The sequence below is a fragment of the Seriola dumerili genome, unplaced genomic scaffold (genome assembly GCF_002260705.1).
Source record: "Seriola dumerili isolate Sdu_G_001 unplaced genomic scaffold, Sdu_1.0 BDQW01001040.1, whole genome shotgun sequence".
In the NCBI taxonomy this organism is placed as follows: Eukaryota; Metazoa; Chordata; class Actinopteri; order Carangiformes; family Carangidae; genus Seriola; species Seriola dumerili.
In genome coordinates, this window is record NW_019175295.1 from 185962 (window position 1) to 210255 (window position 24294).

The following is a 24294-nucleotide window of genomic DNA, read 5'->3' on the forward strand; positions in this document are numbered from 1 at the left end:
ATCACTAAAAGCATGTTACACTACAAGTCACACACACACCCTCACACACATCCACACACACACATCCACACACACACATCCACACACATCCACACACATCCACACACACACATCCACACACACAATTCAATTTGGGCTTCGACTCTTTGTTTGACATATGGACATGAGACCTGGGAATCGAACCGACTTTCATATTAGTGGGCCACCCGACAACCCGCTCTACCCCCCCACCCCCACCCCCCCCACATGTGCACAGTGTACTGGTTATTTACTTTTCCATTAAACAGCATATAATCAGTTAATAAACTGAATTAATAGATTTATCTGAACAAGTTATCTACACTACAACTCTGTATCTACCCATCAGTCTATCGACTATTTTATCTATTAGTCAATAACTCTAAATGATTCATTTTCCTCCAGAAAATCTAGGTGACACTCTGGAGTTTTTATCAGCTACAAGGACCAAAGATATTAAGAAGCTCCATTACATGAAGGAATCCTTCACGTCTCATATAACGCATAATAATCACAAAATAACACGGGGTCAGCAAGACTTAGAGTGAAGTCATCCTCCCACAGTCAGACAGTAACCAGCTGATTTTATCTTATCTTATCCATATCCTTATTGATCCAGCTCAGACGATTACTGGTTCTTTTTTAAGAAGAATAAATTCAGAACAGGATGTGAAATGATTGTTCCTGTTTGTTTCAGCCAGTTGCTCAGTTACAACAGAGAGTAAGGTAATCAGTTACAGACAGTTCGTTATCAGCTCAACCAGCGCCCTGTTGTTGTTGTTGTTGTTGTTGTTGTTGTTGTTGTTGTTGTTGTTGTTGTTGTGTGAAAGAGACTGGGCGTCAGCGGAGGAAACATGAAAACATCTGTTTCCTGTTTGTTGCTTGTTGATCAGGTGGTTGGATAAAGTTCTTATTGGCCTTTAACCTTTTATTGTTCAGACAGTAAAGTTCAGTGACAGCTGTCATCAACTCCACTAATCTTCAGTTTCCTTTACTTCACCTGTGTGTGTGTTTCATAATGATGTTGACGAGGAGCTGTTGAAGATGCCACACGTAGCTGGTTTGATGGAGTCAGTGTGAACTCCACCACCTTGAGTTGTTGTGGACGTGTCTCCTTTGGGTGGGTGTGTGTGTGGGGGGGTGTTCATGGACTGGATGAGACTCAGCAGCTACCAGCAGTGTGAACACCAGCGCTACATAAATAAACATGTCCCTGCTGATTTATCACTGAGGATCAGGTTTCCTCTCCTACTGAATGTGTGAATCTGTGGACCAGGTCTCTGATGTGGACCAGGTCTATGGTCAGAGAGGGGCAGACCACCCCCCTGGAGGTGTGTCCTCTCACCTGGCCGGTCGTGCCTGAGCTGACCTGTGTGTCGGAGGCTCAGGTGTTTAATGAGTTTGATTTATATTTACATGTGATGTCATTAGAAAACACAGTTCACCTCAACACAGACGATGTGTTCGAGGTCCAAGGTTCGGCTTGTTTATGTCAGCGCTCCTGTGTTCAACAAAGCTCTGCTGATGACGGAGACATGAAATCAATATCATATCAACACCCACGAAATAAAAGCAGAGATGTGGCTGCTGCTCTGTGGAACAGCTGGATCGGTGTTTTATTCCAGCTGCTGGTCAGGAGGACGAGTCACTGGTAAAATAATAAGATGCTGCAGTGTCACATAATTAAAGTGAAAGCTCATAATTAATCTGTTCCATCTACTCTGTCCTGTTCGTGTAGTCGATCCTTTAATATCTGAGGTGACTACAGCAGGTTTGGGATGTGGGATGATGGTGTTGGTGGTTCTGCAAAAATGTGACATCATCTATGAAATCCACTGATTTTAAAATGAAATCCTAACATCTTCATGGTCACATTAAATAATAGAAATATGAGTGTTTCATTCTCTCAACCTGTTTAACAATTTATTAGTTAGATTCTTTTCTTCTTTTCCAAACGACTTCAGTCTTGAATCCTTCCTTTGTTCCTTTGTTTCCTTTTCAGAATCAGAAAAACTTTATTGATCTGTTACTCCGTTACAGCTGCTCAACACTCACTTTGGAAAGACAGAATAAAAAGAGAGTAAGTGAATACAGATGTGCAAAGAGAAACGTATGAGGTTGAGTCAGTGAAGACTAAAGTGCAAAATGGAAAGTAGATCAACAGTAGATGAAGTGTGATGAGGAGCAGCTGACAGCAGAGTCCTGATGGAGAGGAGCAGCAGTGATTAAAGTGACTGCAGCAGAGAGGAGAAGCTGTTTCTCCTCCTGCAGCGTCAGTCTGAGTCTCCTCTGGTTAACCACTACACTGTGGATGGAGGGAGACGGCCATGATGGTTTTGACAACATCCTCCTCACTGCTGCATGCAGAGCGTCCAGCTCCACCCTCAGGACTGAGGCTCCGTCCTCTCTGCTGCGCTCTGTGTCAGAAACAATCTCACTGAGCATGTGTGAGCCGGTGTAGACAGGAAGCAGAGTCCTCTACAGATGGTCAGTGAGAGAAAATACACCTCAGACCTCTGCTCCAGATGTTGCCACAGATGTTGAAGGAGCAGAGCCTCTGCAGGAAGAAGCAGACTCCGGTCCTTCCTGTAGAGGTCCAGGTGTGGATCAGTGCAGTCCACCACCAGTGATGTTGAGCTGCAGGTGGTTCAGCTCACATCAGTCCACACAGCCATCCTCCACCCTCTGCTACACCAACAGCTGTAGCTGAAAGAAAGAAGTCATCCCACAGTAAAACTTTGACTTCCTTCCTTCCTTTCCTCCCTCTCTTCCCTCCTTCCCAGTTTCCTTCCTTCCTCTCCTGATGTCAGACTGTGTCTGGAGTTCTCCCTGACCCCGGTCCTCCCTCCTCCACAGCTCTGTGAAAGGTGCTGGAGTGATTTACAGTGTTTGATTATAACGGGTCCGACACAGACATGTTACATTCCTGACTGTCACTGCGTCCTTCCTCTGGCCTGATCGCTCATCCCTCTGACACGTGACACCCACATGTTACTTCTCTGTCACACACGATGTCCTCAGATACTGTGGTTTATAATTGACCTCAGTACATGACTGTTGGCACGACGAACACGTGCGTGATGAGACCAACTCCGGTCACATTATAGATGAGTGTGACTGTGTGAACAGTTACAGCACAGAATCAGATTCATGACACGTTTAAAGTGTAACGATGCCAATATTCTATATGTTTTTAAAACTAACAGCAATGGAATAAACCAAACAAAAATGGATTCATCCGCCACTGAAAGTAGTCCCTACAGATCACTTCCTGCTGTACGGCTGAAATAATGGATGTGTGATATGTTTGGGATCGAACGTAAGCTGAGGTTGTTGTAGTGCTGTTCACATACAGTCACTGATGATAGTGTAATGATCTGTGGAGTCTATAAAATGCTGCTCTGTTTTTCTGAATTAACAATTTAGAAAAATATTAATTCAGAAAAAAATGGATTTTTAAAGAAAGATTTTCTTTAAAAAAAAATCATAAATAAATTTTCAAAATTTCTTAATTAACAAGATAATTATCTGAGAATTTTGAGATAATTATCTCATTAATTCATTTTTTGTCAAGTGAACACATTACACTTCTGTAAGAATCAGAATCAGGTTTTCACATCTGAGGAATTTGCTTTGGTGTTTTGGTTCATAACAATAAACATAGTAAGAAGAAGAAATATAAAATAAACAAGTGCTGCAGGTCAGGCAGCTTAGACACAAAATCATTCCAGTAAATATTTACTGTAAAAATCAGAAAAAATATCATAGAAATATAGAAATAGTACAGATATGTACAATGTGCAATAGTTACAGTATGAACACAAGAACATGTGAGGAATACAAAACATTTCTCCACTAACACACTGTACTACAAATATATTATATAATAATACCAACACTTACTGCTGCATTAATCATCTGTTGACAGCAGTTTGTAAAGAGTTAAAGCTCCTCTTCCTCTTACACATGATTGTTTTTCTCTGTGTATTTTCACAGTTTGACCCTTGACCTCTCACTTCCTCCTCCAGTTCACTCACTGTCATGTTCTCTGTCCTGTAGGCGACATGGAGGAGGCTGACCTGCTGAAGGAGAGGCTCCAGGCCATCACGGTAAGAACCAGCTCTGTTCCTGTGTCTCAGATCGACACTGACGTTAGAGGCTCAGGGGCCGGTTGCACAAAACACCTTCAGTTTTCTACGTAAGTATTTCACTTAAGGTTTAATTTCTCTTGAGGGTGTTGCACAGAATCTCTGAAAATGTTTCCTTAGTTAAGGAAAAAAGTTAAGACATCTGCAGCAGTGAAAGAGATTTTACAGCAGTAAAATTTTACTGTTTCCATGGAGACTGTTGATTTGCTGCCATTAGCACTTGTGAATGGTCGGTTGCTGGTAACATTAAAGAAGCTGTGACCTCATCCTCCTGTTGTTTGGGCGGGAACTTCCCCACAGTGACCTTTAGTCACTAAGGTCTTTAAGTCCTGAAGGTCTGAGACTAAGATCAGGAGAAAACCTTAAACACTTAAGGGAACATTTTAAGGAAACTTTAAGGATGAAACTTAAGGTGTTTTGTGCAGCTGGTTCTTATCTGACAGTCCACAGGCTTAGGGACTTACCTCTGATACCCTCATCGCTCCCTAGGTGTATCAGAGGAGGAGCCAGGGAGATAATTATCTGTATTGATTTTACAAGCTAAGCTAGCTCAGCTAGCTCAGTCAGAGCAGGTGATCAGGACCAGGGCTTGTCGGACATTAGCAACACGTTATTAGCTGTTAGCTCATGTTGTCTGTTACTGTCACGTTTCTAATGTTGCAACCACCCTGATACATCCAGAGGTGAACCAGGAAAGTGGCCCCCGATGGCCCCTCATATTAACCCATTGGCACATTTTGAAATGAGATTTATGAACCCCCTTAAATCTCCATAAAGACTCTACACACTGGACTGCTGGTCTGGCCCCTGATGATGTGTGCTGTAGCTAGGGTCTACTCATCGTCTGCATGTGAGTCGTTTAGGGGACGTTTGTGATGGGCTTCTTCTTCTTCTTCTTCTTCTTCTTCTTCTTCTTCTTCTTCTTCTTCTTCTTCTTCTTCTTCTTCTTCTTCTTCTTCTTCTTCTTCTTCTTCTTCTTCTTCTTCTTCTTCTTCTTCTTCTTCTTCTTCTTCTTCTTCTTCTTCTTCTTCTTCTTCTTCAGTCTGTTTCCAGTTTGAACATGTACGCCTAAATTACTCCTGTATCACCACTTATTGTGCAGCGTCAGAGAAAACAAGCAGAGCTTTGTGTGTTTGATGAGCGGAGTCAGAGCCGAGGGTGGGCGTGGGTGGAGGCGGAGCTGATTTGCATATTCATAGAATACAAATACTAAATGAGGCAAAACGGTAGAGTTACATCCAAGTCATGTGAAGACCATGAAGGCATTTTTTTAAGGAAAAGACTTTTAAAGGGGGTCCTTGAGAGGAACACAGAAGAGTCTTCAGGGTGTCATCAATGTTAGGAGAGCTTTACTTCAACTCTCCTGCCACAGGAACAGTGAACGTGTAGATGAAGAGATCTCCTGGTTTGACTCCAGTGTCAGAGACAGGAGACAAAATCCTCTTTGTTGTTTGTAAAACTCTGAGATCAGCTGAAGGTCAGATGAGCCTTCAGCACTTTGAATTACTGACTCTATTAACTCAGACTGCTGGAGCCTCAGATTCATTCAGTTCAACTTTAAATGTATTTGTACCCAGAAGAAGGACTCTGGATTATTGTTGTCAGTATTATTTAAAGACAGGTTTAATAGATCCTGTAACAGAGACCGGGTTGCTGTTGGATCCTGGTCTGGGTGGCTCTCAGGTGCTAGGTCCATTTTCTATTCCAGTTCTATTCAATGATGAGTCACAATTATGACACATTTTAAAACTCAGAGCACCGTGATCAGGTCAGTCTCAGGTAAATCATGTTGCTCCGTGCAGTTGAACTAACTGCAGCAGTGATTCAGAGCTGTGATATTCAGTCTGAGGAGGGAGGATGTCATGATGCAGCACATCGTTACCGAGCAGAGTCTGAAAATAAAAGGAGTGGGAGTGATGTAGCAGGATGACAGCTGCAGAGGGAAACCTGAAGAGCTGTGTCTGTAGCTGTGCAGGTCGGACCCTCTGGTAGAGAGCAGGAGGCAGCACATCGTCTGTCTGTGGGACACAGGTGAAAACACACGGTGAACTTTGGACTCATGGGCTGCCGTAGTTTACTGTAATAAATACAAAATCTGATTTGTTTGTGGGTAAACCAAACCCTCGTCACCTTCGCACTCTGGCGGACGCAGCCTCCGCTTCATCTTTACAAACTCCTCTATAGCTCTACTGTTCTACGGCCGGCCTTTGATTAAACCACCACATTATAATTATGATTATAATTAGAAGTATTGACGAGGTTTAAAGTTTTCCATAGATACCAAATATTTCTGACTGAATCTAATGATCCACAAAACATGTAGAATCTACAGGATGTATCATCACACAGCGGCTTCAAGTCTTAAAACAGGAGTTAATACAATTAAGGCTGATGGGGTTTTTTTAATGATAGCCCCCCAGTCTGAGCATTTACCACTGACATGGTGTTTCTGTCCACTGGGTCTGGGCCATGTCCAAAATCAGTATCTGGATACAGTCCAGCCCAAATATCAGTATTGTTGTCTTTCTTTTTTTTGTTTTGTTTTAATAATTATATTAATTTAATTAAGTTTCAGGTGTTTTTTTATAATATATAATTATATTATTGTATTTTATGTTTCAGTTATAAGTGATGCTGCCACTAAACAGTGGTTTAAAGTTAAAAGTTTATTTAATGTTCACTGTAGAGTACGAGAAGCAGAGAAATGAGGCTCACATGCAGCTGCAGGACAGACGATATTATCCATATTATGGAAAATATCATATATGGTGGGAAATATATTATAAATATAGTGATATAATTGAATATGCAGCCAAATTGTTTTGAACTTCTTTGTGACTGCCACACTGTTAACCTCCTAGGACCTGGCGTCCACATATGTGGACGTCACATTTTGGGTTCTCTAGACCACAATACTAACTTTTTCTCAACAAGGGCCTGGTGACCACATTAGAGGACATTATTCTGCCACTTAGTGGTGAGAGAAGAGTGTAACACATTACAGATTAGATTCTAGATAGCAGACAACACACCCAGATGTTCAAATGGCCACTCCCGATCCCAATCCTGCCCTGGTAAAAAATTCAATCAAATTTCATGGTTGATTCTTGTTCAAATATGTATAAAAGTATTCAATCTTTGTTATGGAAGTAAAATTTTACAAAAGTTAGGAACTGTAATGATTTACCATGCCGCTAAACATGATGTCCACATATGTGGACAAAGGGACTTAGTCTTGTTAGTTAAGAAGCAGATGTATATGACTGGTACAGTTATGAGGCATCGGGTCGCTGCAGCAGTGCAGAAGCTACCAACTGACAAAAAAATGAAAAAGGACGGAAGAGGTACCTCAGCACAAGTTACCACTGAGGATGGAAAGATTTGCGTGGTAAAGTGGTATGACAATAAACCGGTATTGATGATGTCTGCTGTTCATGCTAGAGAGCCAGAAAACACCTGCCAGAGATGGGACAAAAAACAGAAACGATATGTGACCATCCCGCGACCAAGTATTGTCCATGAATACAACTCCAAGATGGGTGGAGTTGACCTTGTTGATGAGTTACTATCGAATGAATGGCCATACAAAGAAATGGACATTGAGGATGCTAATGCACTTTACAGATCTGGCTTTAGCCAACGGCTGGCTACTGTACCGCAAGGACCTCACTGTATGTGTCACACCAAAGAAAAACATCATGCAGTTCCTTGAATTTCGAATGGAAGTGGCCATGACCTTCTTGACTCAGCGTGACAATGACAACAACAATTCTGACTTTTCAGAGCCGGAAGATGACCCAGACATTTTAGTCCAAGGGAAAAAGCGTCCAGTGAAGGCAGTCCCCCATGTCTCAATCCGCAGGAGGGCTAATGCACATCTGCCAGAGGCAGTAAACTTGAAGAATGCAGCGCGCTGCAGAGCAAAAGGCTGCTCAGGGAAAACTCGAGTGTAGTGTGGTACATGCAAGGTTTTCCTCTGCTTACAGGCAGGTCGCAACTGTTACAGAGCCTTTCACACATAGGTGTAAACATGTTCCAATGGGGAAAAAAAATAGTTTGAAAATCTTTGTTACAGACATACGTCTTTCTGCAACTGTTTTACAGTACTTCAAATGAGCCATATTGCTCAAAGGGGCACAATTGTTCCGTCTCATTTTGTTTTTGCACTCAGGAAAATGCTGCTGTGTTCTGGCACCAAATAAATAGTTTTACATAATTACTCAACTGTGACTTTATTGGTTTCTATCTAAATTGAAGACGAATGTCCTCATATGTGGACATCATTTTTCTCAGAAACTACATCATGTAAAAACATAATTCTTTGTTGTTACACTCATCAGGTCCCAATCAGCCTAAATAGCAAAGAGAAATTAAAAATGCATGCCATGCAAGAGTTCGGGTCTTAGGAGGTTAAAGGAGAATTTATCATGATTCGTGAAAATCTATTTCTTTGACTCAGGAAAAACACATTGATGTCTTAGATTTCAGTGGGGCTGGAAAATAAGAGAAAACTCTGTGATTGATTGAAACTTTTGATTGAAGATTGTCAAAATGGATCATCGCACTGAATATTTAATACAAGTTAGTGACGGGGGACAAAGACAAATGAGACCTGATGGGTAACGGTCGTTATCGTGGAGCCAGTTGTCTGTGTGAAATGGTTTTCATGGTCCAGACATTTCAGCAGAATGACATCACTGAGCGGAGCGCAGACAGAGACGGGGATATAAATACCAGCAGACGTCATGAGGAGATCCCCTTTCACCGGGGCTTAGAGCCTCTGATCCAGGATCCAGGAGCTCGTTTTAGCCCCCCCCCGAGACACACACACACACACACACACACACACACACACACACACACACACACACACACAGTGTGACACCCAGGAACACAGGGCCTGTGGGTGATGCTGAGGGAATGATTTAAGACATTAGAGTGTTGGTGTGTTTATCAGGCAGGACGAACATGTCCACAACAACCTGACTTCATTCTACACACACACACAGAGGTACATTGGGTCAGGCCATGAAGGCTGTATTGCTTTTTAGCTATTTGTGGCTGCTGGTGTCCAGCTGTCAGCTGAAGGTTGAAGCGTCAGCAGGAGAAGAGGAACAGGTGGAATAGTTTCCGAGCTGTAAAATGTACACACGATGCTAACGTGTTTTTGCCCCCCCCCNCGCTAGCAAATAATGTTTTTTCCCCCCCCCCCCCCCCCCCACAGGACAAAAGAAGAATCCAAGAGGACATCGCCAAGAAGAGGAGACAGATCGAAGAGGAGAAATTAAAGCTGCAGTACATAAAGGTAATTTTACAGTAATAAAGAAAGTAACATCCAGGAGAAATGTGATTCTCCGGATGTGTCAACATGTCTTTCTAACATCTTACTCCATGTGATAAAGAACAGAGCAGAGACTGTGAGGACCCCCAGGAGGAACACTGGGATGAAGGTTTTTCATTTCATTTACTGCCTCAGAGCTCATAACAGCTCAACCATCTCATTTCATTTCTGCACAATCTCAGACACAAACACGAAAGACCAAATTACCTGGAGTCCCTCTGCAGCTACATCACATAACGTTCTGATATTGCTCTCATTCTGCTGCACCTAGTCCACTGCAGTCAGAATGAAAGTGTTAGAACCTACACTACTGTCAGCCCACCTCCTCTGGACCACCACCCCTGTTTATAAGACTGAAACATGAAGCTGCAGTTCCTCTAACGACCACTAGAGTCTGGCTCCAACAGTGAGTCAGTCCCCATAGACTCCCATGTTAAAACTTTACAGCAGAAATAAACATGTTTACAGCCTGGTACAGAAACTGTTTTGGTCTCTAGAGATAATTTCCTCCTTCATGACACCTGTTTATATAACTCACCTGTTTATATACCTCACCTGTTCACATTTTAGTAAGGACTATAGTTATGGAGGATTGAGGGCGTGGCCTCTTTGAGTGACAGGTGGATGAGCGTATGCTTGCTACAAACTGTCATGAACCAAAGTCTTAGCTCCACACACGCCCCTCTGTCGCAGTCTATGGTTGAAAAAGATAGACCTCGCCGCTGTGACATCACAGGTTTCTGAAACTCAGAGTGAGCTGCTCCATCGTCGCCATCTTGGCAGTGCCTGACTCCACCCCTAACTCCCAGCTAATCCAAACATGGTCAAAGAGGAGGGGCCTTTGGAGTTGAGGCTTTGGTTCGTGACGGTTTGAGGCAAGCATACGCCTCATCCACCTGTCATTCAAAGAGGCCACGCCCTCAATCCTCCATAACTTTAAGCCTCTGGGTTGTGTTTCGTACGTACACAGCTCTAGATGGAAACTGTGAGGGCCTCTAGTGGAGAGGAGCGGAATGACAAGGTCTGTGAGTCTGAAGGCGAAAAGGGAGATGAGGTCGGACAACTTTAAAATGTGAAAACAACCTGAACTATCTCCCTGTGTGGTGGTATGTTTGACAGAAGAAAGCCCTGAGGGAGCAGTGGCTGATGGACGGCCTGAGTCAGCAGTCGGAGCAGGAACAGGAAGCCATGAGGCTCCAGGCTCAGGATGAGCAGCAGCAGAGCGATCAGCTGCAGAGCAACATCCTCAGGTAACATGAACCCCAACGCACCTGGAAGCTGCAGCACATCCCACAGTCCATCCCACACGGGACACAGCAGGCTGAGAAACTGGCAGCAGGAACAAACCATGTGGGAGAAGGTGTTTATATTTGGTTCAGATGCACTGATGCTCATAAAGAGAGACTTCAGGGAGGAAGACGAGTTCCTGCAGATTCTAGAGTCACTCAGGTCAAAGTCTGAAATACAACATGAACTAAACAGGAAGTTCACACACACTGGATCATAAATGACAGTCTCACTTTGAGCTAGTTTCTAGTTCCTGAAATCACTTTTATCACCACTGATAAAAGACTAAAGTAAAATAAACACATGACACAACAAATACAGTTATTAGAATAATCTGTGATTAGAATAAATTTATTTGAGCTGTTCTCATCTGTCATGGAGGTTTGAGTGAGAAGAAGTGGAAAACACTGAAAGCTGCTTTACATAATAATGACATCATGATGACTGGTCTGACAGACGAGCTGACAGGAGGAGAGAGGACAGATTAAATCTACTTCTCCTCTGATGAAGTGTTTTATATCCATCATAACAGCTGATCCTCACTTTAACCCATCTGACATTTATTGATTGATTGATTGATTGATTCCATAGGGACAATGCATGTTAATGAACATCAGTATAAAATACACGACTCAACATAAACAGGTTTAAATCAGAGTTTTATGAGTTAATAACCCACTAAATATCCTAATAATTAAAATGTAAAGTATCTGTGAACCTGGTTACACGAGTTAACCTGATGTCAGTAGCACAAAGTGTTTTAATTCAGTCTATGATGAAAAACATAATAAGCAGACATAGCAACTCTACCCAGAATGCCGAGCTGGCTTATTCAAACCTTTCATACGTCCCGACTCCTGCAGCGATCATCACCGTGCATTCTCCTCCTGTACAGAATAGAGAAGGAGGTGGAGGCCTTGGAAACACAGGAGCTCAACATCTCTGCTAATGAAGAAGCCGTTCTGAAGCGGCTGAAAGAGGTGGAGCGGACGGCTGAAGACATCATCAAGGTAGGTCCGATCCCCTGGATCAGCTGGATCAGCTGACTCTCACACTGCTGTGAGCTGACTCTGGCTTGTATTAACGCTGTGAGCATGAAGAGCTAACAGACCTTATAACACACTGTGAGTCCAGACGTGTGTGTGTTTCTGAAACATCTCCAGTGTTGACCCGCTGTCACAGCTGATCTGACTCTGTGCAGGTGTCACAGGTGTTTCCTCCTGACAGAGAAACTTCAAGCCATCTTAAAACAGTGGCCTGCTCCCTCCGGGTCGGGGCTGAGTTACTGCCCTAAATGAAGGAGTTCAAGTATCAGATGGAGCAGGAGGTCGACAGTGCAGTGTGGCGTCATGTAGGCAAGGCAGATCAGTTTTTACAGAGCACATTATCATGCACAGAGGTCATTCAGTGTGCTCAACAGAAAGAAAAGAAACAAACACAGTAATAAAAAGCGTCATAAAAAGTATAAAATAGAAAATATCTCATTAAAGTGCAGGATTAAAAGATTAAATGAAGGCAGAGGAGAACAGCAGTTCTGGTTTTATGAAAAAGAAAACTACAGACTAAAAGTGTGATGGAGCTTCTCCAGCCCTCAGTCGTGTCTGCAGGTGTTGATTTCAGGCTGCAGCAGTGAGGTAGAGCAGAGACGACACCCAGGGCAACACTCGCTCACCAGGTGGTGGCAGATACAGCTGCACACCTCATCCGAATATCATCAAAATCACAACATGGCCAAGTGCAATATCCAGAACACAGCAAAGATCACATCATCATCATGTTTCATATGGTGCAGAGGAGTAAACCTGGTCTCAGGTGGATGTTACTTCAGGTACGGTCAGTTTAAGCTTTAACAGACACAGAAACACTGCACATGGTTTCTTTATATTTTATATTTATATTATATGTATGTATATACACAGTTGAGACAGTAAACTGGAAGTCATAGATGTTTTCTCTCACTCTGGCTGTGAGGTCATGTATATCAGTCTCAGTGTGTCGGAGCCACATCAAGAGTTCTTAAATAAAAAACTGTCGAACTGTGGATTCAGTATTTTAAGTTTGATTTTGAATTATATTCATTTGACTTATGAAATACTAACATTAGTTTGAGTAAACTGACCATGAGGGCCCTTGAGCAGAATATGGATGATGAGATTACTAGATACTCACCTGTGCAGGTGCTGATTACCTGATGATCCCGCTGTGTTTCTCCTGCTCTGGCAGCCTGTTAGGAGGTTTCTGGATTTGTTGGCAGTCCGGTTAGAGAACGGAGAAGTCATGTTTAATCGCATCAAATCCTGATTTGATTATTATTTTCTCTTCCGGAGAATATAATTGAATAAAATCCAGTTTCAGTCATTGAAAATATTAATAAACATTAAACATCTGTGCTGCTTCATGAGAGTGTGTGTCGGTTACTGCAGCTGACCTCTGCTGGTTAAATCCTTTTAATGGATGAGCCTCTACAACACGGCTCATGAGCCAAGTTTATATCAGAGATATGAACTGAACTTCTCCAACAAACAGGAAACATGTTGCCATGGATACAGTGATTAAACCGTGGGCTTACACTTGAGTCCATGTTTGTTTACATTTTTGAGAATGAAGTAGTGAACGATCTGTTTGACCTTCCTGTTTGTGATGTCATGATGTAGTGACACTCTCACTGAGGAGCTTCTTCTTCTGTGGTTTCTGATCAGGGTCGTGGAGGTTTATTTACAGTGGTGTTCTCATGTCTGTGTGTTCAGGTCTGACTGAATCATGACTCAGATTTCTGTCTGATGCGAGTTTCACATGTTTTTGGATGTTGATATTTGACGACTTGTTAAATGATCTTATTGATCTGATTTAGTTTGGAGATCAGTTTGAGAGTCTAGACCCGTGATAGAAGACATGAGGAGCTCTCAGAGGAAAGTCTGTTTCACCTGATGCCATGAACAAACTCGTGTCTCACTGCAGCTTCACCTCAGTGGTCGTGAAAAGCTCTGACTCTGGTTAGAACAGCTGGAAGTGAGAGAGTTTATCCAAGCTTCCTAAACCTGGTTGTTTTCTCCTCTCCATGCTTCCTCTAATCGCTGCTCCTTTCTAACACTCACTGAGAACTGTGTGCGTGTGTGTGTGTGTGTGTGTGTTCAGAGCAGCTCTGAGTGAACATGGTGGCAGGTAAATGGCTGGCTCACAGGGTGGGCGTTCAGTGTACGAGGACTAATCTGCATGATTTGCTTTCTGCTCGCTGCCTGTGCTCAGTCTTAAAGACACAGTGTGTGTGTGTGTGTGTGTGTGTTTTAAAATAGTGTGTGTGTGGGCTGCTGATGCTAAACACCATGAATCTGTGGCGCTGCTGTCATGTTGACTTCCTGCTGCTCTCACCACTTTGACCGTGGACTGCTCTGTCTTCACCTGTAGGAGCTAAACGCAGACTTCCAGACAGGTAAACGTCCCTGTGGCAACACAGTGTGCTGTGATTGGTTCATGTGTTCATGTGTTCATATACGTCTCTAACAGAATGTGTAAAACTGAGCTGTATTAACATATTAATATCACATTATCCATCTAATATCCACAGCTAAATATTATAGTGATATAAATAATATAATTCATTTTGATATATGCTAACATTTTTAACCTTTATTGTTTACATCAGACTGACAGTAATGACTGCTTGCTCCTTTTTAGGCCCGTTATTTCCACATCATGACTTACTGTATTAAATTATGATATTATGATTTATTACAAGTTATGCTTTATTTTAAGTTATTTTATACCAAGATAATGATTTAAAGGCTTAGTTATTTATTATTACAGAGCCAGTGACAGACAGGGTCAGTACACATGGAGTTCGTCTACTGACTGACTTCTTCTTAATTACAATGAATATCAGTCAGTCAGTCAGTCAGTCAGTCCGTCAGTCAGTCAGTCAGTCAGTCAGTCAGACAGACAGACAGTCAGACAGTCAGTCAGTCAGACAGACAGAGGCTGCTCCTGGTCACTCTGGTTGTCTCTGTCTCTTCAGAGCCCTGAAAGTCAGGTGAGTTGTTTTTTTGCCAGGATCTTTTTTATTTTATTTTTCCTGTGAAACACCTGGAGAGACAGGTGATGTTTCTCTGGGGTTCTTGTCACAGACTGAAAAAATGATCCTGGCAAAAACTTTAAATAAATAAAAAGTCACTTGTCTTTCAGGGCAGGTATTTCTCTGAGAAAAACATATTCACAGATAAATTAAAAAGTCCTGAGCAGCAGCTGGAGTCACGGTGTGGTTAGCCTAGCTTAGCATAAGACTGGCACCTACCGACACCTCTAAAGCTAACTCATTAGCATGTTGTATCCTGTTTCATTCATTTATAACAAACCAAAACATAAACATGTCAGTTTACAGATTCAAGAGGGGAAGATGCATGTTGGAACTATTTCTTCATAAACCACAGTTTGTGCATCGGCTCGGCACATCTTTACATCTGTTCATGTTCAGGAAAATACAGCGAGCGACACTTTGCTGAGCTTCAGTTGAGAGCTCTGGACGGAGAATAGAAATGTGCTGTGGTGGATGATAAACTGTGAAGAAGTAGTTCCAACATGCAGCTTCCCCCTAAAACTGAAAACGGATGTATTTAGTTTTGGTTTGTTATAAATTAATTAAACAGGATACAACATGCTAACTGTTAGCTAGCTGTTGCCCCCTGCATCCAGTCTTTATGCTAAGCTAGGCTAACCATGAATCATGAGGCTGATCTGAACGTGAACCAGTAAATCTTTTAAAACCTTGTACTGTCCCTTTAAGGGATCATCTGAGGATAATGGGCTCAAAGACTTAACGAGCATCAGTTGTTGGTTTGTGATAATTAACCTTCATATTAATGATTTAACAACATCTTTAACTAAAGATCTTTTCTGGGGTTTCTTGTGTTTGACTGCTGATATTTTCTCCTCAGACGGGACCCATCATGTCTCCTCACCTCTCCCAGACCTCCCATCATGCATCATGACACCAGTGAAACCCCCTCCTCAGGGTGGTGCTGGTGGTGAAGAACTGAAGAAGGGTAGGCCCTCAGAGAAGTGCTGTCAGGATAATGTGTGGACTGCTGTGAGGAGATGAGTGGAACACAAAGGGAAGGAGAGGAAGTGCAATTTCAGCTGAGGAAGGGTTTTTGATGAATGTCTCAACTTCATGTTGAAGCTCACATCTGTCTTGTCTCTTCAGGCTCTGACTGAAAACGCCTCCCGCTTCCATCATGTCATTTTAAAAGCTGTAATTTTACGTTTCATCTGGATGCAAATTATAAAGCAATTAGATTTGACTGTGAGGAGAACAGAACATTTCCAGCCTGTCGTTCTGGGAGTTTCTGAAGAGAAGTTCTCAGAGACGAGAACTGATTTTCAGCTTTTAACAGAGCAAACAGAGTCATGTCATGTTGAACTGATGGCTCTGGCTTTAGATAGTCAAGAACTAAACTGCTTTGTGTAATGGATGAATTCAGACCCATTTTATCAGTTCAGTGACTAAAATATTATTGAAACGTTGATTTTCCAGTGTCTGTCCAGCGACCTTCGTTGAGCTTCTTCTTCTCTCTGTTCCAGCCACGTTTGCGATGGAGATCAGTGTGGAGCACGATAAGAGAACAGGCAGAAGTCAGGTGGTCTCTGCAGCGTCCATCACCCCGGAAACCATCCAGGGGCGGGGCCTGAAGGTGTACGATGACGGGCGTAAGTCTGTATATGCGCTGCACCCAGACGGAGGTGGGATGCACAACGGGGCGGTGGGGGAGATGACGCCCACAGAGGTGGAGGAGCTGCTGCGTCAGGCCACAGATAAGGACGTTCCCACCGAGGTGCAGTACCACCAGCCCGTCTACTCCGCCCCCTACACGGGCGGCAGCCGGCCCTCGACACCCAGAACACCAAGCAAAACACAGAGGCTAACCCCGACACCCAGCCCCCTCCACGGCACCACCACATCCAGAAACGGAGCTCAAGGCCTCACAGAGGAAAACCAGCTCAGACCAGACGGGGGGGGGCAGAAACCCCCGAGCAAAACCCCCATAAAACAAGACTCCACCCCAAGAGCCCCACCGTCTGGAGGAGAGTCCAAGCCGCCCTCCGTCCACCTTCCAGGACAAGAGGACAAGCATCGAACTGCACAGTCTGACGTCGGAGACAGATCTCCACGAGGACTGTCCAACAGCAGGACGGACAGGAGCAGTCCAAACCCAGCAGCTCTGGTCTCCGTTACAGCCCGGTCTGAGGGGATGCCAGCGCCCACACAGCCCGTCTACAGGGCTGTAGATACCCACAATCCTTCACTGCAGAGCCAAAAGTCTGACGTGGGTCCTGAGGCCCTGATGGAGAGCGCCGCAGATTTCAACAGACACTCGCCCTTCTGTGCCGAGAGCGTGGCCTCCCTGAACCTGGTCAACACCCTGCCGGGCGAGCTGCAGTCAGAACCCGTCACCATGATCTTCATGGGCTACGAGAAAGCTGAGGACGAGGAGGAAGAAGACATCCAGGCCGAGCTGGTCGTCATCGCCAACAGTGATGATGATGATGACGATAAGGAGGCCCAGTGTGTTAAAGAGGAAAGTGTGGGGGAGGATTCCCTCTCGTACCACCCTGAGGGATACAGGAGCAGAGTCTTCCAGCCCAGAGTGGGAGTAGCCAAAGTCACAGGTGGCAGAAACATGGCCGAAGACGCCTGCTCACACTGCGACGACCTGGGGCTCCACAAGCCCACGTTCACCCACAAGCCTGGAAAGCACAGCCCCTACCTGCAGGGTGGAGGGGGGGGGGAGTCTGCAAACACAGGCAGCATCAGTATGGAGAAGATGAAGCTCTGCTCCACGGGGAGATAAGACTCCCCGTCCTCAGGACAGATTCGTCCTGGTCCTTCACTGTGTGTATGACTCAGAGATAGGACACGCCTCCTGCTGTCACCTCTCTCTTCTCGCCACATGACGACGACTTGTCCTCATGTTAACACGACGCAGCTTCGTCCTGATGGAGGGAAGCAGCTGAAACACTGTCAGTGTCAGTGATTCAGAAAGCTGGGGTGCCCCCTGCTGGCTAATGAGTGTCATTACACAGTGACATGGACACAGAGTCAGAGCCTGAACACAGCAGGATTACTTTAGTTCATGTCATGGTTCCACTGATTAAAACCATTAACTTTATCAATGTTTATAAGGTCTACCAATAGAGTCATCAATAGTGAATTAATTCAGCTGTTATTAATGCTTTATAGACTAATATTAATACATCTGAACACAGGTAGGTTACCACAGAAGGAAGGAAGCCTTATTAACATATCTGACCAGCCTGAGTTAAATTCATGATCACTAATGACTGACTCACTTCCTAACGAGTCAGCAAGTCTCAAACTGTTAATGTTAATAAATAGTGATGTCTGACAGCAACATTGATAACCAGATAATTACACTATAGGCTCATGTAAATCAGCCAAAGGGATTTCAAATCAATCATAATCATTATTAATACTTTGTTGCTGGGATACAGTATGTGGCCAAAAGTATGTGGACTCATGCTGTTGTAGTTTTGGTCTGGTTCTTATTTCCTGGTTTAGTCGAGGTCCCTCTGATGGGCCTTTTCAGGGAGGACATTTTCAAATGTCACATAATAATAAGATATTTATTTAACCATTAATAAAATAATTTGTTACAACTTAGAAACATGAATCAAATTATTTTTAAATTTGTGCCTTTTTCAGATGAATCCTGCCTCAGAGAAAGAGGCGTGTTTTTGTAACAGTAAACTGACTGAGTGATTACTGACTGTCATTAAAAAGATTTCCTCATCCACTGATGGTGGCGCTGTTTCTGTCTGTAGAGCCTCGCTGTTCATTTACATCAGGAGACTGATGAAATGCTCACACAGCTGCTAAACTCAGGTTCATTTCATGAGTGATCACCACAAATATGCAAATGATATATATGTACATATATTCATTTTCCATATACTAAATATATGTACATATGAAATAATATATATATATAAAAATATATATGTATACAAGTGAAAATTACCTGTTAGAAATTGGAACAATTTCATATATTGACGTACATGTCTAACTCATAAATATGTATGTTTATATATGTATACTTTTATTTTAGAAATATGGTACTTAAATGTACAGTATATCCATCCCAAAGCCTGTGTGTGTGTGTGTGTGTGTGTGTGTGTGTGTGTGTGTGTGTGTATATATATATATATATATATATATATAGGCATTAATGTGTGTGTGTGTATAAGAGAAAGACATATGTTTAAAATGAATAGGAAATTAATAAGATTAAATATATGAAAAATAAAATATAAAGAAAATTAACAAAATAAATGCATATCGTTAACAAATATGGTGGCAACCTGTTACACTACACAAAATTCATCATATAGATATTTTTAATGTTTGTACTATGGGTAATTCATCTGTGTTATAAACTTATATCTTCATATGTCCAGAGGATGTATATATGTGATCATAACGTAGGGACATTATGTCACATATTACGTTTCTTTAAGCCAACCTAACTCCAGGAGTGAGAGTGACACGTCTGTCACTTTGACTTTAAACTTTCTGAATAACCACAACAAGGACACGTCTCTGAATCCTAATGAACAGAGTCATAAATATGTAGAAGAAGAGGAACATGTGTGAGCTCCTGTGTGTGAAACCGTTCGCAGCGACACGAGGACTGACAGCTGAGTCAGTGTAAAACACTCGTCCTTGGTTTCTTTCTCTTCCTCTCTGTGGCGTTATGAAAAACATGGAGGAGGTTGGAGGGAAAAACAAGGTGGCACTTTGGAGATCATGTTTAAAGGATACAGTTATATAACAGCAAATTCTTATGTAAGACAAAAACCTGAAAAGTGAGGAAGCCAGGGCCGTCCATTATTACTGCTACTGAAACTCAGTATTCACTGATGGGCTGTGAGCACTGAGGGTTCACCACGCTCCCTCTCAGGAACACTCCTAACCTGTTAATGGACAAATCTTTATTTTTTATTCTGTTGTTTCATGATTCATATTCTGTTCGTCACTTCCTCCCTGAACGACTTTAAAGACACAAATCAAAGTTTAATGTCTCAGTTTAATTTACCTTCAGTGTTTCATTGTGGATGTTGGTTTTTGTCCTTGCCTTGTCTGTAACTTCTGAGTCTGGGTTCCTTCAGGGTCAGTGGTTCAGGAGGTTTTTACCTGAATGATCCACAGAGGTGTCCTCTACAGAACAAACAGACCAGGGGATTCAAACCAGTAAAACACTGAATAGAGCAGATTCACATTTATAATCTCTGGAAACCAAATCCCACTGGTTGGCTTGAAAAACATAGACGCTGTAAAAACAGAAAGACTCGTCAGATTTTCAACCTTCTGATGGTCTGTGAACTAACCACATGTGACATACACTTCTGTCAGAAAATAAAACCAAATTTAATCTTAAAATGATGATATTTCCTCAACATCACTTTATTCATGTTTATTTAACACATCATCAACAATAAACAGTTTGTTCTAAACAAATGATTTAAAGTCAGTGAGTCACAGATTAAGTCACAGATTAAAATCACAGATGTCTCTGTTTGAGAATTGATGGAAACATTTGTGATAGTGTGAGAACACAACTCAACAACATATAGACCAGAGGTCTGGTTGTTTTTAGACGTTTTAATGTGGAGAAGTTACACATTAGAACTTTAAACCTGCAGTATGGAGCTTTTGTCTCCCCCTTCTGGCAGTGAGAGTAATTACACAAACACTGTCGAGAGCACAGAAACATCCAGGATAATGAGTCACTGTAGTTTTTATGTGGAGCATCAGAAACTTTTCCTGGACACTTCAGCAGAGGCTCCATCATCCTCCTGCTGCTGTAGCTGCTCCGCCTCCATCACTATGGTTACCAAACCAGAGATTTACCTGCAGCTGAACACCTTCATCAGAACTGTGTGACCTCGTTTGACAAAGAGCTTGAATGAAGCTTCTCTGTGTGAATGTGTGAGTGAAGGGGTGAACGTGTCGACACTCCATTTAACACTTGAATATAATGGACCTTCATTTATATGTAAAAGTCCAGCTTTAAAAATGCACATTACCATCACAAACATTCATCTGTTGGACTTTTTCATTTTCCTTTTTATGATAAACAGTTTATTCTTTTCCCGATAAACAAAACGTAGGCAAATATTTCAATCAGGAAAGACAAATGGAAACTATGATGAAAACAACAAGAACACTGAGAGGACAAGACAAAAGGCCATCGTGACTGATGCATGCAACACTGTCAACATATTGTTTTATATACTTTGGTTTCTTATTGTATTATTATTACATTATATTTGATGTGTCTTTTAAATAGGATAGAGCAGGTACAGTCTGTAGTGCTTATAGAGAGGTGCAGACAGAGAAAGTGAAAGGTCTGTGTGATCATAGCAATCTCATTTATTGATCCCCTTCTCCTTTTGAAGGTGAAGAGTGGAAGTCATATTCTTCACTGTGTGAGTAGAGTGGATAATGTTAATGAGGAGGGTGATGGTTCCTCTCACCCAACACAAGATATCTGTCACTTTTACTGAGACCTTTAGGGATATTTCCAAGATGAAAAAAAATCTGGGTTCAGTCCCAGAATCTCTGAGACCAAACGCCCCCTCGACCGGTCCACCAGAACCGATCCACACTCCCTCCAGCAGGAGTGCTGACAGCCACTTCATTTGGGTTCTGACTGGGGCTGATAGAAAAACAGGTCTGAAACAAAGAGCTGGTGGGAGGAGAAGCCACATTTCCTCTGATGTTTCAGTGTTAGCTTCTGTTTCCCAGCGCTGCCTCATGTGATGAGTTGTGTTTCTGTTCACTGAGGTGAAGCCTTGTATAGTTTGTCTATGATGCCTTTAATATTTTTTGAATTATAAGCATCAATAAACATCTGAGTTATTCTAGAGGGCTCAACCCAAATATTCTTTATGTAACAAAATTAAACACCTGATTTGTAAGAATGGCACCGCCCCCAGTTTAAATGACACTCCTCCTGTATGATAACTGGTGTAGAGCAGCCAGGTGACTTAGGGAGGTGAGCCAGGTGCAGAGGAGGCTCTACACTCTTTGACCACAGGTTCCCGCCCTGACATGAGGTCAGTCTGGATCCAGCCAGGCCTCTTACTGCTGACGGGTCTCAGGGAGGAAGAGAGGACGTGTTCTGGCCTCATGGTGAAGGTTTAGGCACAGACCACTTCAGTACGGTCAGAGCCTGTAGGAGGAGATGGATGAGAGCAGTGGTCTGTTGTCAGACTCACTTTGTCCACACATTTGTTTTCTCTCTGTTCATGTGATTTTCACTGATGTGAGCTCCACGGAGGAAATTCCACAGAACGACATCACAACACCTGAACAGATAAAAACCTGTTGGTGGAGAATATGACAAAGTCTTTCATTTCACATGTTTGTGTTATTTGAGTAAAAATGAAAATGCAATAATCCAGTTTTCATTATCACATACTTGTACGAGCATATTAAAATGAAAATGAATTAAATTATTACATTTTCATTTTTACTAAAGTAACACAAACATGTGGACCGTGATAATGCTGTTGTGGGATTACGTTACCATTTGAATATAGTCCCCTCTAGGCTTCCATACAGTCCAGCACTAGCATGACGTCGCCTCTGTGACATCACCCACAGGTTTCTGAAGCTCAGAGTGAGCTGCTCCACTGTCACCATCTTGGCAGTGTCTGACTCCGCCATCAACTCCCAGCTGATCCTTATATGGTCAAAGAGGAGGGGCATGTGTGGAGCTGAGACTTTGGTTCATGTTGGTTTGTTTCACCCACCTGTCACTCAAAGAGGCCACGCCCTCAATCTTCCATAACTGTAGTCCTTAATAAAACATAAACAGGTGAGTCATATAAACAGGTGTCACGAAGGAGGAAATTAGCTCTAGAGACCAAAACTGTTTTTGTACCAGGCTGTAAACATGTTTATTTCTGCTGTAAAGTTGGACATTTTAACATGGGAGTCTATGGGGACTGACTCACTGTTGGAGCCAGACTCTAGTGGTCGTTAGAGGAACTGCAGCTTCTGGTTCCTCAGTGTTGATGCTTCATGTTTCAGGCTCAGAGGTTGATGCTTGCATTACACCCATTACACCTTGTGTTCACTGAATCAGGAGCTTTGTAGCCTGTGAGTTAGCCATAGCGACGTCTTCCTGCGGCTTGGAATCAGAGGAGGAGTACACCAGACAAGTGACAATCTGTGGCTCCGCCCACCTCAAAAACCCAAACATATCACTGACACAAACAGTCAGCAGGTGTTTTCATACCTGAGGCAGAAACAACATCTGTGTGAATGTGTGAAGCAGCTGGAAACAGGCGTACAGGACCTGAAAGATTTAGATTAGAACCTTCATAAAAATGAAGATGAAACTTTAACTTCAGGATTTTAAAGGGGAGAGACGTGAGCGAGCCGTTCAGCTCAGTCCCACTGAGGGATAGATTGTGTGTGTGAGCACAGGATGAGCTCCTCTTTTGCCTGAGTGTGTGTTCATCAGAGAGAGCTCAAGTATTGGCTGTCCCCACTGCACCCCCCCTCTCACCAGCCGACCAATCAGAGGCAGCAGCAGCCAGGCAGAGCTGCCAGAGTGAGGCTGCACTCAGAGACAGAGCAGAGCTCTCTGCGTTAGCCCGCCACACTGCCTCAGGTAGGTCCATTAACACACACACACACACACACACACACACACGCATCTAAAAGTTTGCAAAGATTTTCCTATAGATCTGCTTCATGAAGTCACGTCATGTGTTTGTATTGATGAGGACGGGGGGAGGGTGCCAGCCTCCAGCACAGCTCAGTTATTGGGCTGATAATATGCTGTGTATCGACTAGCTGCAGCAGTGTGTGTGTGTGTGTGTGTGTGTGTGTGTGTGTATGTGTGTGTGTGTGTGTGTGTGTGTGTGTGTGTGTGGTGCCCTAGAGGATGTGAATGGATGTGAAGCAGGTTAAACCGTCCTTGTGGACAAATGATTTACTGAGTAAGTTCTTCATGATAGAAATATATGTTTAATTTGGAGATATATTCATATCTCTATATATTCATATATATTGATTATTGATATATCAGTATTGACTCTTCTGCACCAAAGCATCACACAAACAAGTCTGTGACCATCACGTCCGACAGTCGGTTAAATCTTTATCTCTGAGTGTGAACTGACTCAGTCGTTCACTGTGAACAAAGTGAAACTACTTAAAGGCTCCTGATTGTTGTATTGATAAAGTCCTGATCGGGATTTTTATTGACTGATTTCACCTTCATTGAATCATCATCATCTGTTACATGTTCATCCTATTTCTGTAAGCCCACACAGACAGGACACGTCAATCAATCGATTGATCAATCAGTATTTTTTTTATTATTATATTAATTATTTTATATTATTTTATATATATTTATTATTTATCATATTTTTATGTTCAACAAATCTCTTTCTCTCTCAGATTAATAAATA

The 24294-nt window shown here is 42.7% G+C and overlaps 1 protein-coding gene across 2 annotated transcripts in view; it reads left to right on the forward strand.

Moving 5' to 3' along the window:
- LOC111237617 (palmdelphin-like) overlaps positions 1 to 24294 on the forward strand; it is a 61333-nt gene that overhangs the window by 11059 nt on the left and 25980 nt on the right. Inside the window, exons 2-5 of one of the 2 annotated variants that reach the window (XM_022766773.1) lie at positions 4078 to 4127; positions 9391 to 9471; positions 10627 to 10757; positions 11690 to 11804. In XM_022766773.1, the coding sequence (XP_022622494.1) occupies positions 4083 to 4127; positions 9391 to 9471; positions 10627 to 10757; positions 11690 to 11804 (372 nt within the window). In that variant the 5' untranslated portion in view covers positions 4078 to 4082. Of the gene's footprint in view, positions 1 to 4077; positions 4128 to 9390; positions 9472 to 10626; positions 10758 to 11689; positions 11805 to 23452; positions 23487 to 24294 lie in introns of those variants that run through there. The other variant, XM_022766774.1, reaches the window with a different exon arrangement.